At 42.3% G+C, this 12,191-nt stretch overlaps 1 protein-coding gene across 1 annotated transcript; it reads right to left on the reverse strand.

The window, feature by feature from the left end:
• Window positions 1-11,457: 11,457 nt before the first annotated feature.
• Window positions 11,458-11,979, reverse strand: LOC145968408 (uncharacterized). The gene has a single exon (XM_083093833.1). It carries the CDS (start codon window positions 11,977-11,979, stop codon window positions 11,458-11,460), a length of 522 nt encoding a protein of 173 aa, XP_082949959.1.
• Window positions 11,980-12,191: the final 212 nt, after the last annotated feature.

Here is a 12,191-nt window from a genome sequence, read left to right on the forward strand (position 1 = left end):
ATAACTCGAAAAGTACTCAATGAAGAAATACTTTATTATAGTGTTTTGGGAAGCTCTCGAGATAAGCTACAAGAATATGTAATAAAAAATTGAGGTTTCTATTTACAGAATTCAAGGTAACCTTTACGTGACCTTGACAACACTCTTCAAGGTCATACTGATATCGCTATGTAATGCGTTACTTGAAACCTTACAACTTTTGTCTGAAATATTTTTGTCTGCCGCGCTCAGTTTTTGAGATATTCGGCTGATACGGGTGGTCTGCGACACCCTGTATATACATAATACTGGTGGTGTAGTCAACTCGGCTTTCAAATGTTCAATTGTTTGTACGCATTGCTTATCAAATATGAATTTAGCATTCTTTTTAATTAAAGCTTGTAGACAGCTAACTTTAAAAGCGTAATCTTTAATGAATCTTCTCGGAAGTAATTTATTAAGCCTAGGAAACTTTGCAATTCTTTACATTTCTTGGTTGCGGAAAATCGATGATAGCTTGAATATGATGTTTACACATAGTAATGCCGTTTGCCGTAATTAGATATCCTAGATATTCAATTTCTTTCTTTAAAAACGTACATTTTGATAAATTTAATTTTAAGCCATATTTCCTTAAATAGATTAACACTTCTTTTAAAAATTTTAAATTTTCTTCAATCGTAATCGTAGGTATTAACCCCTTCACAGTCTAGCGAAAAGAAACTTTCCGTGCCAAAAGTGTGTTGAAGAAAAAAGTTTTTAAAATTGCATGAATACGTCAGTATAAATATTATTTAGGTCACCGAATCCGAATCTGAAGCCAGAATTACAAAATTCAAAATGGTGAATCCAATATGGCGGATCAAAATTCAAAATAATTTTGGATTTCAATAAAAATGTGTATCATTTTTGGAGTTGCAAAATCTAAACCTAATATCAGATTTTCCAAATTGAAAATGGCAAATCCAATATGGCGGACCAGAGTTCGAACAAATAGTTGACATACATAAAGGTATATTTCTCTCTTCAATTATTTTTAAATCCCACTCTCTGCCGAACCCAGAGTCACGAATCGAGGACGTGGCGGTTATTGACTCCGTTTTTTTATTTTTTTTATTTCTTGAAAATTGGTATACGTTTCCACTTCTGTGCAAACAGCTTGATTTGATAATTCGTGACTCCGGATTCAGCAGATAGCGGGATTTATAAGTAATTGAAGAAAAAAGTGTACATCTTTTATGTATGGCAACTATTTGTTCTAGTCCGCCATATTAAATTTGCAATTTTTAATTTGGAAAATCTGATATTAGATTCGAATTCGGCAACCCCATAAACGATAAGAAACCTATTTTTATTCAAACCCTTTTTTTATATCAAAATTATTTTGAATTTTGATCCGCCATTTTGAAGTTCGAAGTTCTGATTTCAGATTCGAATTCAGCGACCTCAGAAACCTTAAAATACCCAAGGACAATCAAATCGTAACAGTAATAACATGTTTTTTTCAAGATGCCCCTATAGGGGCCATGAAGCAAAAGTGGCACGAATTTTTTTGGCCCCTATAGAGGTCCCTGACAGTGAAGGGGTTAATATATCGTCTATATATATCAAGATTTTATTTGCACGTAATAGTGGATCGAAAATTTGCAAGATTCTTTTTTGAAATTCGGCTGGCGCTTCAGAATAACCGAATGACATTTTAAGAAATTCATATTGCCCAGAAGGTGTTGCAAAAGCAAAATATTTAGTATGTTCTGAATGTATTGCAATTTTATGAAAACCATCTTTTAAATCTAATTTAGTAAAAATTCGTTTATCTCTTAATTTATCTAATTGATCTTCTATTATGGGAAAAGGATATCTTTGTGGATAAATTCTTTGATTAAGTGGTCTCAAATCTACGCACATTCTTTTTTTTCCGTTTCCCCGCGTTACCAAAATAACTCGAGAACAATACGGTGAAATGCTAGGTTGAATAATATTTCGTTCTAATAAATCGTTTGTAATTTTTTGAAGCCCATTTTTCTCAGAAATTGACATTCGTCTCGGAGCATATCTGAACAGAGAATTATCTTTTAAATATACTTGAATAAATGCAATAATAACTTGCAATAATTATCATTTACTTTTTCAATCTTTAAATTTTCTACGTCAGCAAATGTATTTAATAAATCACGTCGATCCTGAAAGTTTAAATCTTTATCTAAATTTTCAACTATTGCATCATATGGTTCTTTTGTTTCGATTACATTAATAGTCAAAAGATCACGAGCTATTTCTTTGCAATCAGCAACTATTTTAAAAGCATATTCATCTTGAAAAAATGTAAACTTTAAATTTGCATTATTAATAAATTCACGACCGATAATAACATCATTGTTTTATCATCCACAACCAAAAAAGTAATATCGAACCATGAATTATTTAAATTTTCTAAAATAATTTGATCATATATCTTGCCATACACTAATAACGGAGATTCATTAATTCCTTTGTAACTATTTCCTTTTTTAACTTTAAGTAAATCTCTATTACTAAAGAATTTCTCATGTATCGATTTTTTTATCAAATTGACTGGACTACCAGTATCTACCAAGGCAGGGATTGCTACTTTATTATTATGTAATGTACGAATCATAGTACGTAACCTTGTTTCGCTGTTCGCGCCGATCTGCAATACGCTTTCAGATAGAGATGTAGTCCCCGTGGTCGATGTTGATGGCAGCGACGCATCTTCCTCCACATGGTTCAATGTAGTGCTGCGACTTGCTTCTTTCTTAGGACACGTGTTGCTTAGATGACCCGTTTGATCGCACATAAAACACGTTGCTTTTCCGATTCGGCAATCCTTAAATAAATGTCCAGGTTTCTTGCAAGTAGGCAGGGTGTTGATGGCGATATCCTTGGATATCTCAAATGCCTTCAACACCCTGCCATGACGGTGGGGTAGTGGCGGCCCTCGACCATCACAGGATACCGCGCTATCTCGCCGCCATCATAAGGGACTACTTCCGGGACAGAGTCCTAGAGTAGACAGCGATGGGACGGTGCGGGGGAGAGACGTTGGTTGCGGGGTTCCACAGGGCTCAGTCTTGGGCCCATTATTATGGAACCTCGCATATGACCACGTCCTCCGGTCAGCCCTCCCTCCCGACAGCGCAGTCGTCTTCTACGCAGATGACACACTAATGCTTGCCGGGGAAGAGACTGGGGGGAGGCAGCTGCCGCGGCAGACAGCCGTGGTGCGCTCGATTCAGGTACTGGGGCTAGAGGTGGCGGCGCGAAAGACCGAAGCGGTCTACTTTCACGACGGATCGCATGGACCGCCGCTTCCGGCTTTCATCCATGTGGGTGAGGCTCGCGTCCAGCTGGGAGATAGTATGAAGTACTTGGGATTACAGCTGAACGCGACCTGGTCCTTCGGGGAACACTTCCGTCGTTTGGCCCCGAGGGTTGAGGGAGTAGCGATGGCACTCTGCCGGCTGCTCCCGAACCTCGGGGGACCGGGCGGGAGGGTTCGCCGAGTTTACGCCGCGGTAGTTTGTTCGGTAGCCCTTTATGGTGCCCCAGTGTGGGCGGAGAATATTGCCGTCATCCGTCGGTTGCGAGACCTCCTGCGAAGGATGCAGCGACGGGTGGCAATACGAGCGGCAAGGGGCTACCGAACAGTTAGCCACGCGGCGGCCACGGTCCTGTCGGGGATGCCCCCGTTTGACCTCGCGGCCCGTATGTACAGCGATATGTATAAGAGGGTTCGCGGGGTCCGTGAGGCGGCGGCCGTAGTTACCGACAGGATCCGTCGTATGATACGGGACCAGGCTCGACGGTCCATGATCCTCGAGTGGCAGCGGTCACTCGAGGATCCACACATTGCGGGAAGGAGGATCGTCGAGGCCATTCGCCCCCATCTGCCAAAATGGATAAATGGGGTGCGAGGAGAAAGGAGTCACCTACAGGATGACACAGGTGCTCACCGGACACGGATGTTTCGGTGAGTACCTGTGCAGGATAAGGTAAGAGCGCACCACGGAATGTCACCACTGCGGTCACCCACACGACTCGGCGCAGCACACGTTGGAGTTTTGTCCGGCATGGGCGGCCGAGCGTGTGGGCCTCGTAGCCGCGGTGGGGGCGGACCTCTCCCTCCCGGCCGTAATAGCGGCGATGGTTGGAAGTGGGGAGGTCTGGAGAGCAGTGTCCTCCTGTAACGCCACTCTCCCTGTAACGCCAATAGGGGAGGATGACCTCGACCGGGGATGGAGGGCTGCTAAAGCGGCCTCTCCGCCCCCTGCCGAGGAGAGAAGGGGGTGCCGTTCCGGGGAGTCGCTAAGCTCTCCGATGCGGCACCCATTAAGGAGACGGCGCCCTCCGGGGGCACTGCCGAATCCCGCTCCTTACGGGGAAGGGAGGGAGCACGCCCCTGGAGGGACAGAATGAAGAGCCCGGAGTGCGGGCCCGATTCCCCATCCCCATTTGGGGGGGAGGGGGGCCCGCTCTGGGCTAGGGGGGCCGGGGCTCGAGCGGGAGACTCGAGCCCCGACCCCGCCCTCCGGAAACCCCGAGGGGGCGTAGCGTGGAGGTGATGCCCCTCTGTGCCACAGTTAGAGGAGGAGGCACCGCGCAAAAAGCGACGGTGTGGGCGATGGTGGGGGGAGGACGTACGGAAGCAATGCTCCTGGCGTCCCCGGTCCTCCTCCTAAACACCCGAGTAGGCATCCGGTGGAGTTTTAGTGAGTATACCCGTTAAATAGGGGAGTCCCACATAACCCGCTCTCCCTCCCCGGGGGGAGTGCGCAGTGCGGGTATCCATAAAGGATTTCTCCATCGTTACCAAAAAAAAAAAAAAGGTTTCTTGCAAGTAAAACAAGTCTTCTCGGTTGATGATGTATTCTCTCCCGTTTTTTTCGTTGGATGTTTAGATTCTCCTTTTCGCACAATAATGCTATCTTCTGTAATTTTGCGCACGTGTTCAATAAAGTCAGGAACATTATCAATCCAAGTATTCAGCACCATTCTTCGGAGATTAAAATCTTTCACTCCGTCAGCTAAGAGTTCTATTTTTTCCTTTTCACAGAACGTTAGCGATTGCATTAAATTTAATTTTGCTTTGGCGTAATCAATAAATTTTTCTGTGTGCGATTTCCAAAAGCGAGTACTAATTCTTGCCAAAGTTGCGGTGTAAGATTCCTTCCGTTCAAAATATCGTCTCAATTGGAATTTAAATTCCTCCTAAGTAGACACAGATTCGAGTGGTTGACGATTTTACCAATTTAAAGCACGTTTTTTTAATTGACTTACGGCAGCCAAAAGCAAAACATCATTGCTGAAATGATATGTCTGTGCGATATTAGCGATTCTTTCAAGCCATCGAACGACGTTTTCATCTTCTTTTCCGGAAAAAGTAGGAATCAATTTCTCAGAACATTTTACACGCTACCAAATGTTAGAAGAATTTCCATTTAATTCATGCGTATCACTTATATTTTGATGAGGCACATTAGCAGATGAAGATGAAAAGGCCTGTTGTAACACTTGCACAACCGACTCTACGATAAATTAAATATCGGGTAAAGAGCTGATATTTAGCGGATTTTGCATTCTCGCTCCAGATGACGGACCCGCTGTATGCATCATACAGGGTGGCTGAATTGTTGACATCTCTGGTCTTTCTGCGTGAAGTTCACTGCCCGATGATATGGTGGATGGATCACTCCTAGGTTCTTGGGTGCTTTCCGTTGATGACTGCCCATGCGATTGTTCTGGCCATCCTTCTCGTTCATAATAATTTATGAGAGACTCAAAAATATTAGAACGTGTTCCTCTTGTATCAATTTTTAAACGCGCTGCAAGAGCTCTCAAATCGTTTATCGATAATGATTCTAATTTCTCTCGATTCATATTGATCGGTCAAAGATGGCACCGATAAATAAATCTCGCAAGTGAAAGTATCGATAATCACAGAAATCCTTTGTTATTCTCAGAATTTGAAAACGGAGTCGAAATACGAAAAAGATAGTGATATGAAATTAATATCACCCCTGATATAGAGATGACTCTCCAAATTTGCGCTTACCGGCAATATGGCTGAGTCAGCAATTTCGGAGTAAGATCTAGAATGTTCTATATGTTCTACTTCCGGTTCGAGAACTTTCTCTGATAGCCGTGCTCACTTTACTTTCTTTTAGATATTCTCGATATAACTGATTAATATATTCCGTAAAAACAATTGCTGCGTTTATTACTCACGAGCTATTCACGAAAAACTCAGGCAAACAGTCTGGAGTTATTTCTTAACAAAGTTTATTGTAGGTGAATCCCGCTTCTGAAAAACTGTGGTTCTGTAACCGTTTATTCAATTTTTTGGGCGTGAAAATAAATGTTCACTGGCACAGAAAACCTTTTCACTAATAGTTTGATTTATTAATACAAATCGATAACACTTTTATCGAAATATAAAAGTTGCACAAATGAACTCGTCACATTCGACAATCCTTCGCGAACGTTCTACAATACTCTCTCGGCATTCCTTCGCCAAAATCGTAATGCTCAGTGTTAGACGATCCTTCGCTAACTGTTCGAACATCGCAATCAAATTTTCGATTATCGCGACAGGTGGTGCTGAGCTATCATAGGGATAGCGTGGGGCACGCATTCCTTAAGATATGTACAGGGTGGGCCATTTAAAAGTTTGTTTTTAAAAACGCTATAAAATGAGTCTACATCAATATTTTTTGAAAATTTTTTTTTTATTGTGAAGGTTGGAGTCTCCGATTTAAGAATGAAAAACAATTTCGTTCATGTGGCTCCCTCTGCTGGCCTTACAGTAAGCCATCCTGTGAGTCCAGTTTTGAAGCACTTTGTCGATGATTTCGCCGCCTATCTCGCCAATAACAGTCGCAATGTTATGTTTTAAAGCTGGAATTGTCTCTGGATTATCCGCATAACATCGATCCTTAACGGCACCCCACAGGAAAAAGTCCAACGGCGTCAAATCGCAGCTCCGCGCAGGCCAATTGACATCTCCAAAACGGCTGATTATTCGGTTGTCAAATTTGGCGCGCAAGAGATCGATTGTCAGTCGGCTTGTATGGCATGTGGCGCCATCTTGTTGAAACCAAAGGTCGTCCACATTCATAGCGTCGATTTGAGGCCATAAAAAGTTGGTCAACATGGCTCTGTAACGGTCGCCATTGACGGTAACGGCGTTTCCAGCAGCATTTTCGAAGAAAAATGGGCCAATTATGCCACCACTCCAAAATCCACACCAAACTGTCACTCTTGGTGGATGCATTGGCCTCTCTACGATTACGTGTGGCTGTTCCGAACCCCAAATCCGGCAGTTCTGCTTGTTTACATAGCCCCCGAGATGGAAATGCGCTTCGTCTGAAAAGATGATTTTTCGACAAAAATCGACGTCATTATTGAGCTGGTCTATGGCCCACACAGCGAACTGATATCGAAGCGGATGATCATTTGCTTTCAACTCCTGAGTCATCTGGACCTTGTAGGCGAATAATCCGAGGTCTTTGTGCAGTATTCTCCTCAGGCTGGTGCGACTAATGGCCAGTTGCTGCGATCGGCGTCGAGTTGAGGTCGGTGGATTCTGTCTCACACTACGGGCCACAGCCTCAATATTCTCGGGCGTGCGCACTGTCCGAGCTCGGAGACCACTTCTGTTATCCAATAGCAAGCCTGTCTCACGAACTTTCTTCACCAATTTCACCACAGTGGTTCCGCTTGGCGCTTCTTCATGACCCATGTTTCTTTTCAAAATTCGCACGGTTTCGGCTACACAACACTGACTTTGAAAATAAGTTTTTAATATTTCGAAACGCTCCTCAAGCGAAAACATGATTGTTTCGTGCCGCGGAATATCAGACTGACGAGCTGTCCAAATTTCAAGCAAATCGGGCACTTCAGTGTTGCCGTATCCTATGATTTAAAAACAAACCAGTAGATTAGAACCCACCCTGTATATATATTGTTACGCGCACGCCCGAGTCGTTACGGCGCTGCCGTTGTCCGGATCCTGTTGACAAGAAGAATGTTGATAAACAACGATAGTCAGCAAAATGTTGCGCCCGGGGCGAGGACTTCGAAGACGCGCACTAAGAGAACGGCTGTCGCGGATTGCGTTAAATAAATTAACACTTTTCGAGAACACACAGGAACTTTAATACGAACATAGAACACACTCGAACAACAGATTAACTATACAACGAATTAATAACACAATTATGGCTCGTAAACGAAAACGCATCCGTATAGCTTGACTATTCTCCGACTCTCTAACTCAGCTGACTATCGTTGTTTATCAACATTCTTCTTTTCAACGGGATCCGGACAACGGCAGGGCCGTAACGACTCGGGCGCGCGCGTAACACTGCCCCTCCTCTTCAAGATTGTCGTCCCGACAATCAGCAAGGGGCTCGATGACTAATCTACGCGGACTTCCAGGGACCCCGAACGATATCCTGCTCTCCCTGAGCTGTTGCTCCAGGTTACCGAGCATCGCTTCGACCAGGCCCCAATCCACTGGACAGATTCCCAATCGATTCCTTCCAGAGAGTTGGCCAGACCCTCAAGAATCGACTCCAGGGCAGCCTTGCATTCCAGTCATCTTCCTCGTGCTCGGCGCAAGTCTTTTTTCCTGTCTTTATCTTCCCGTGCCTTTCTTCGGACAAGAGGGGGGTATCTACCGTGGACCCTTCGTCCTAAAAGGACTCCCCAAGTCCCTGCCTCGGCATTCGCCCTCCGGCCCACGGGAAAACCACGACTCAAAAACCGTGGGCAAGGCAGTCTTCTCTTTGGAATTTACTCAATTTCCGTTGTTATAAGGCTCGTGTCAGCTTATCGAATCCAGTAAAACTCCTGTGGAATGAAATAAGAAGAATACGCAGTAACTAAAGTAATTAACTTAATTTAGTTTTTATCCCTATCTATTACGGGCTCCAAGCTATTCCCTATTCAACCCTATTGTCTCTCAGAAAAAGAAGCTAATCTATCCGCGACGATTTTCCTCTTATGTCTAATGGATTTTTGAATACAGTACACCACATCACTCAACTTTCTCACTATTACAAAAGGACCTTCCCAATTAAACTAAAGTTTAGGGGCTCTCCCCTTTACTCTTCGAGGATTGTAAAACCAAACCTTTTCTCCTTCTTGAAAAAGAATTTGGCATTTCGATCATACCAACTTTTCATTCGAGAAGATTTTATGTCTATCCGCTCTCTAACTTCAGAATGGATCCTATCCAATTTTTCTTTTAAATTCGTAGCAAAATTTGCTGTTGGTTGAGATTCTTCTCTTGGTGGACTTCCCAGGAGTAGATCCAAGGGTAACCTAAGATCTCGTCCAAAATACAGTTCCGCAGGAGTTAAACCAGTGGTTTCGTGTTTAGAAGATCTGTAGGCTAACAAGAACATGGGAATCCAACAATCCCAGTCTTTTTAATTTTCTGAAATAAATTTAGACAAATAATTAATAATAGTTAAATGCTGACGCTCGACTTGTCCATCTGATTGAGGATGCAAAGCAGTTGTTCTCGTCTTTTTAATTCCGAGAAGATCCATTAATTCCGCGAATAATTTGGATTCGAAATTCTTCCCTTGATCCGTATGGATCTCCCAAGGGATTCCATGTCTTGAGATTACTTGATTAACAAAAACTTCTGCCACCGTTCTTGCTCTGATATTCTTCAGAGGAAAAGCCTCCACCCATTTAGTAAAACAGTCTACGATGACAAGGAGATATCTATTTCCTTGGGTGGTAGAAGGAAGAGGACCGAGGATATCCATCTGCAATCTTTCAAAAGGGGCTCCTACGTTATATATCTGTAACGGGCACTTCCCTTTTCCTAAAGGGCCCTTTTTTAACACACACACTTTACAGGTTTTGCACCACTCTTGCACATCTTGTTTGCAAGTGGCCCAATAAAACCGCTTACGGATTTTTCCAGAGTTTTATTGACCCCAAAGTGTCCTCCTGAAGAAGAATCGTGCGCCGCTTCTAAAATTTGATCAACTCGCTTTCGAGGAACAACAAGCTGGAAGATGCTTGATCTAAGATTTGGCGCTTCCCATTTCTCATAAAGAATTCCATCCTTCAAACTTAATGCGTCCCAATAGGACTAATAAATTCGGGCAGAAACATCCCCACTGGGTATTTCCGAACGACGCGGGCGTATATCTGCCTCCTTTCCTCGGTAAATCAGAGAGAGGCTAGAATCTTCCAATTGTTCCTTTCTCCAATCCTGAAGAGTATTTCCTGAGAAAGATCCGTGCAACGGATTTCTGAAGTTCCTCCATATTCTTTCTCTCCACTCTGGTACAATATTCACAACCAATTGATTCACATTGCCGTCTGGACAGTCCATCAGCGTTTTTATGAATTTGCCCTTTACGATGGACAACCTCAAATTCATATTGCTGGTGTCTCTCTAGCCAGCGTGCCAATTGTCCTTCCAAATCCTTGAAGGACAATAGCCACTTCAAAGAAACATGATCCGTTCGAATCAAAAATTTTCGTCCTAAAAGGTAATGTCGGAAAAATTTTATAGAATCAACTATCGCTAAAAGTTCTCGACGTGTAACGCAATAATTCCTTTCGCTCCTACTAAGTACGCGGCTGAAATAAGCAATTACTTTTTCTTTTCCTTCTTGATTTTGCGATAAGACTGCACCAATTCCAATATTCGAAGCATCAGTATCTAAAATAAATTCTCCCTCCCCTTCCGGAAAAGCTAACGTAGGAGAAGAAGATAAGTTCTGTTTTAATTCCATGAATGCATTTTGACATTGTTCATTCCAAGAAAATTTAGTCTGATTCTCTGTTAAGGCATGTAAAGGTTTAGCCAAGGAAGAAAATCCTTTAACAAATTTCCGATAATATGAACAGAACCCTAAAAAGCTTCGAAGTTGCTTTTTAGTATGTGGAATTGGCCAGTCCTTCACAGCGGAGATCTTTTCGGGATCTGTGGTAACGCCTCCCGAAGAAACTATGTGCCCTAATTATTTTCCTTTTTCGCGTAAAGAATACATTTTTTCGGATTTACTTTTAAATTAACTGTTCGTAACCGCGCAAATACTTTTTTAAGTTTTTCCGTCATCTCAAGAAAATCTCTTCGGAAAATAATCACGTCGTCTAAATAAACTAGACAAATTCTGAACAATAATCCCTGTAAAACTTTTTCCATCAATCATTCGAAGGTAGCGGGAGCGTTGCACAGCCCAAAAGGCATTACGGTAAACTACCACAATCCACGCCCGATAGAAAAAGCAATCTTTTCTTTGTTCCCAGGATGAATTTTTATTTGCCAATAACCACTCGTAAGATCTAAAGTGGAAAACCAAGAATTACCTGAGAGTTGGTCGAGCACTTCATCTATTTTTGGCAAGGGATAAGAATCTTTTTTAGTTACTTCGTTGAGTTTCCTATAATCCACGCAGAATCTTATTGTTCCATTTTTTTTCCTGACTAGAACAACGGGAGAAGTCCAGGGGCTCTGTGACTCCTCACAATGACTCCCTGATCTCTCATTTCCTCAATAATTTTATCAACTTCACTACGCATCTGTATGGGAATTCGACGAGGAACCTGTTTTATGGGAGAGGAATCTCTTATATTAATAGCATGAGTCACGATATCGCAATTTCCAGCAACAATTTTCTCGGAAAATATATCTTTATATTCGTACAAAAGATCCGCGAAAACGTCTCCTTCAAACTTATCTAAATTTACAGAATCATTCACGTAGAGTTCTTTCAAGATAGATGGGAGTTTTTCTGAATAATCTTGAATTCGTGAGCAATTTAGATTTTGTTTTTCTTTAAACTCCGAAAAACCGAAAGCTTCTCTAAAGACATTTTCCAAACCTGTCTCTTTAAGGAAATCTACACCTAATAAGCAATCTTCATTCATTTCCAACACATACATTGGAATCTCTTTAGTAAACTTTCCTAAAACAACCTTTACTCTGACTTTAAATTCAATGGGCATCTCCTCCCCAGAAGGATATCTAATTGTGCCCTTTTTAAACTGAACTCTTTGTTTATCTTCCCTAACCAATTTCTTATTGAGAACTGAAATGTCGGAGCCCGTATCTATCTTAAAATAACATTCGCTATTATCTAATTACCCCTTATAATTAAAACAATCTGAATCTAATCCAATTTGATTTATATACAATGTTTCGGAACAATTTTCACCCG

This window comes from Camponotus vicinus, unplaced genomic scaffold (assembly GCF_025532165.1).
Source record: "Camponotus vicinus isolate PSW18456_S1 unplaced genomic scaffold, iyCamVici1.0 SCAF_3, whole genome shotgun sequence".
Taxonomy (NCBI): domain Eukaryota; kingdom Metazoa; phylum Arthropoda; class Insecta; order Hymenoptera; family Formicidae; genus Camponotus; species Camponotus vicinus.

Coding starts and splice junctions, on each gene's coding strand:
- LOC145968408 (XM_083093833.1), bottom strand. CDS start 11,979: ATGCCCATTGAATTTAAAGTCAGAGTAAAGGTTGTTTTAGGAAAGTTT.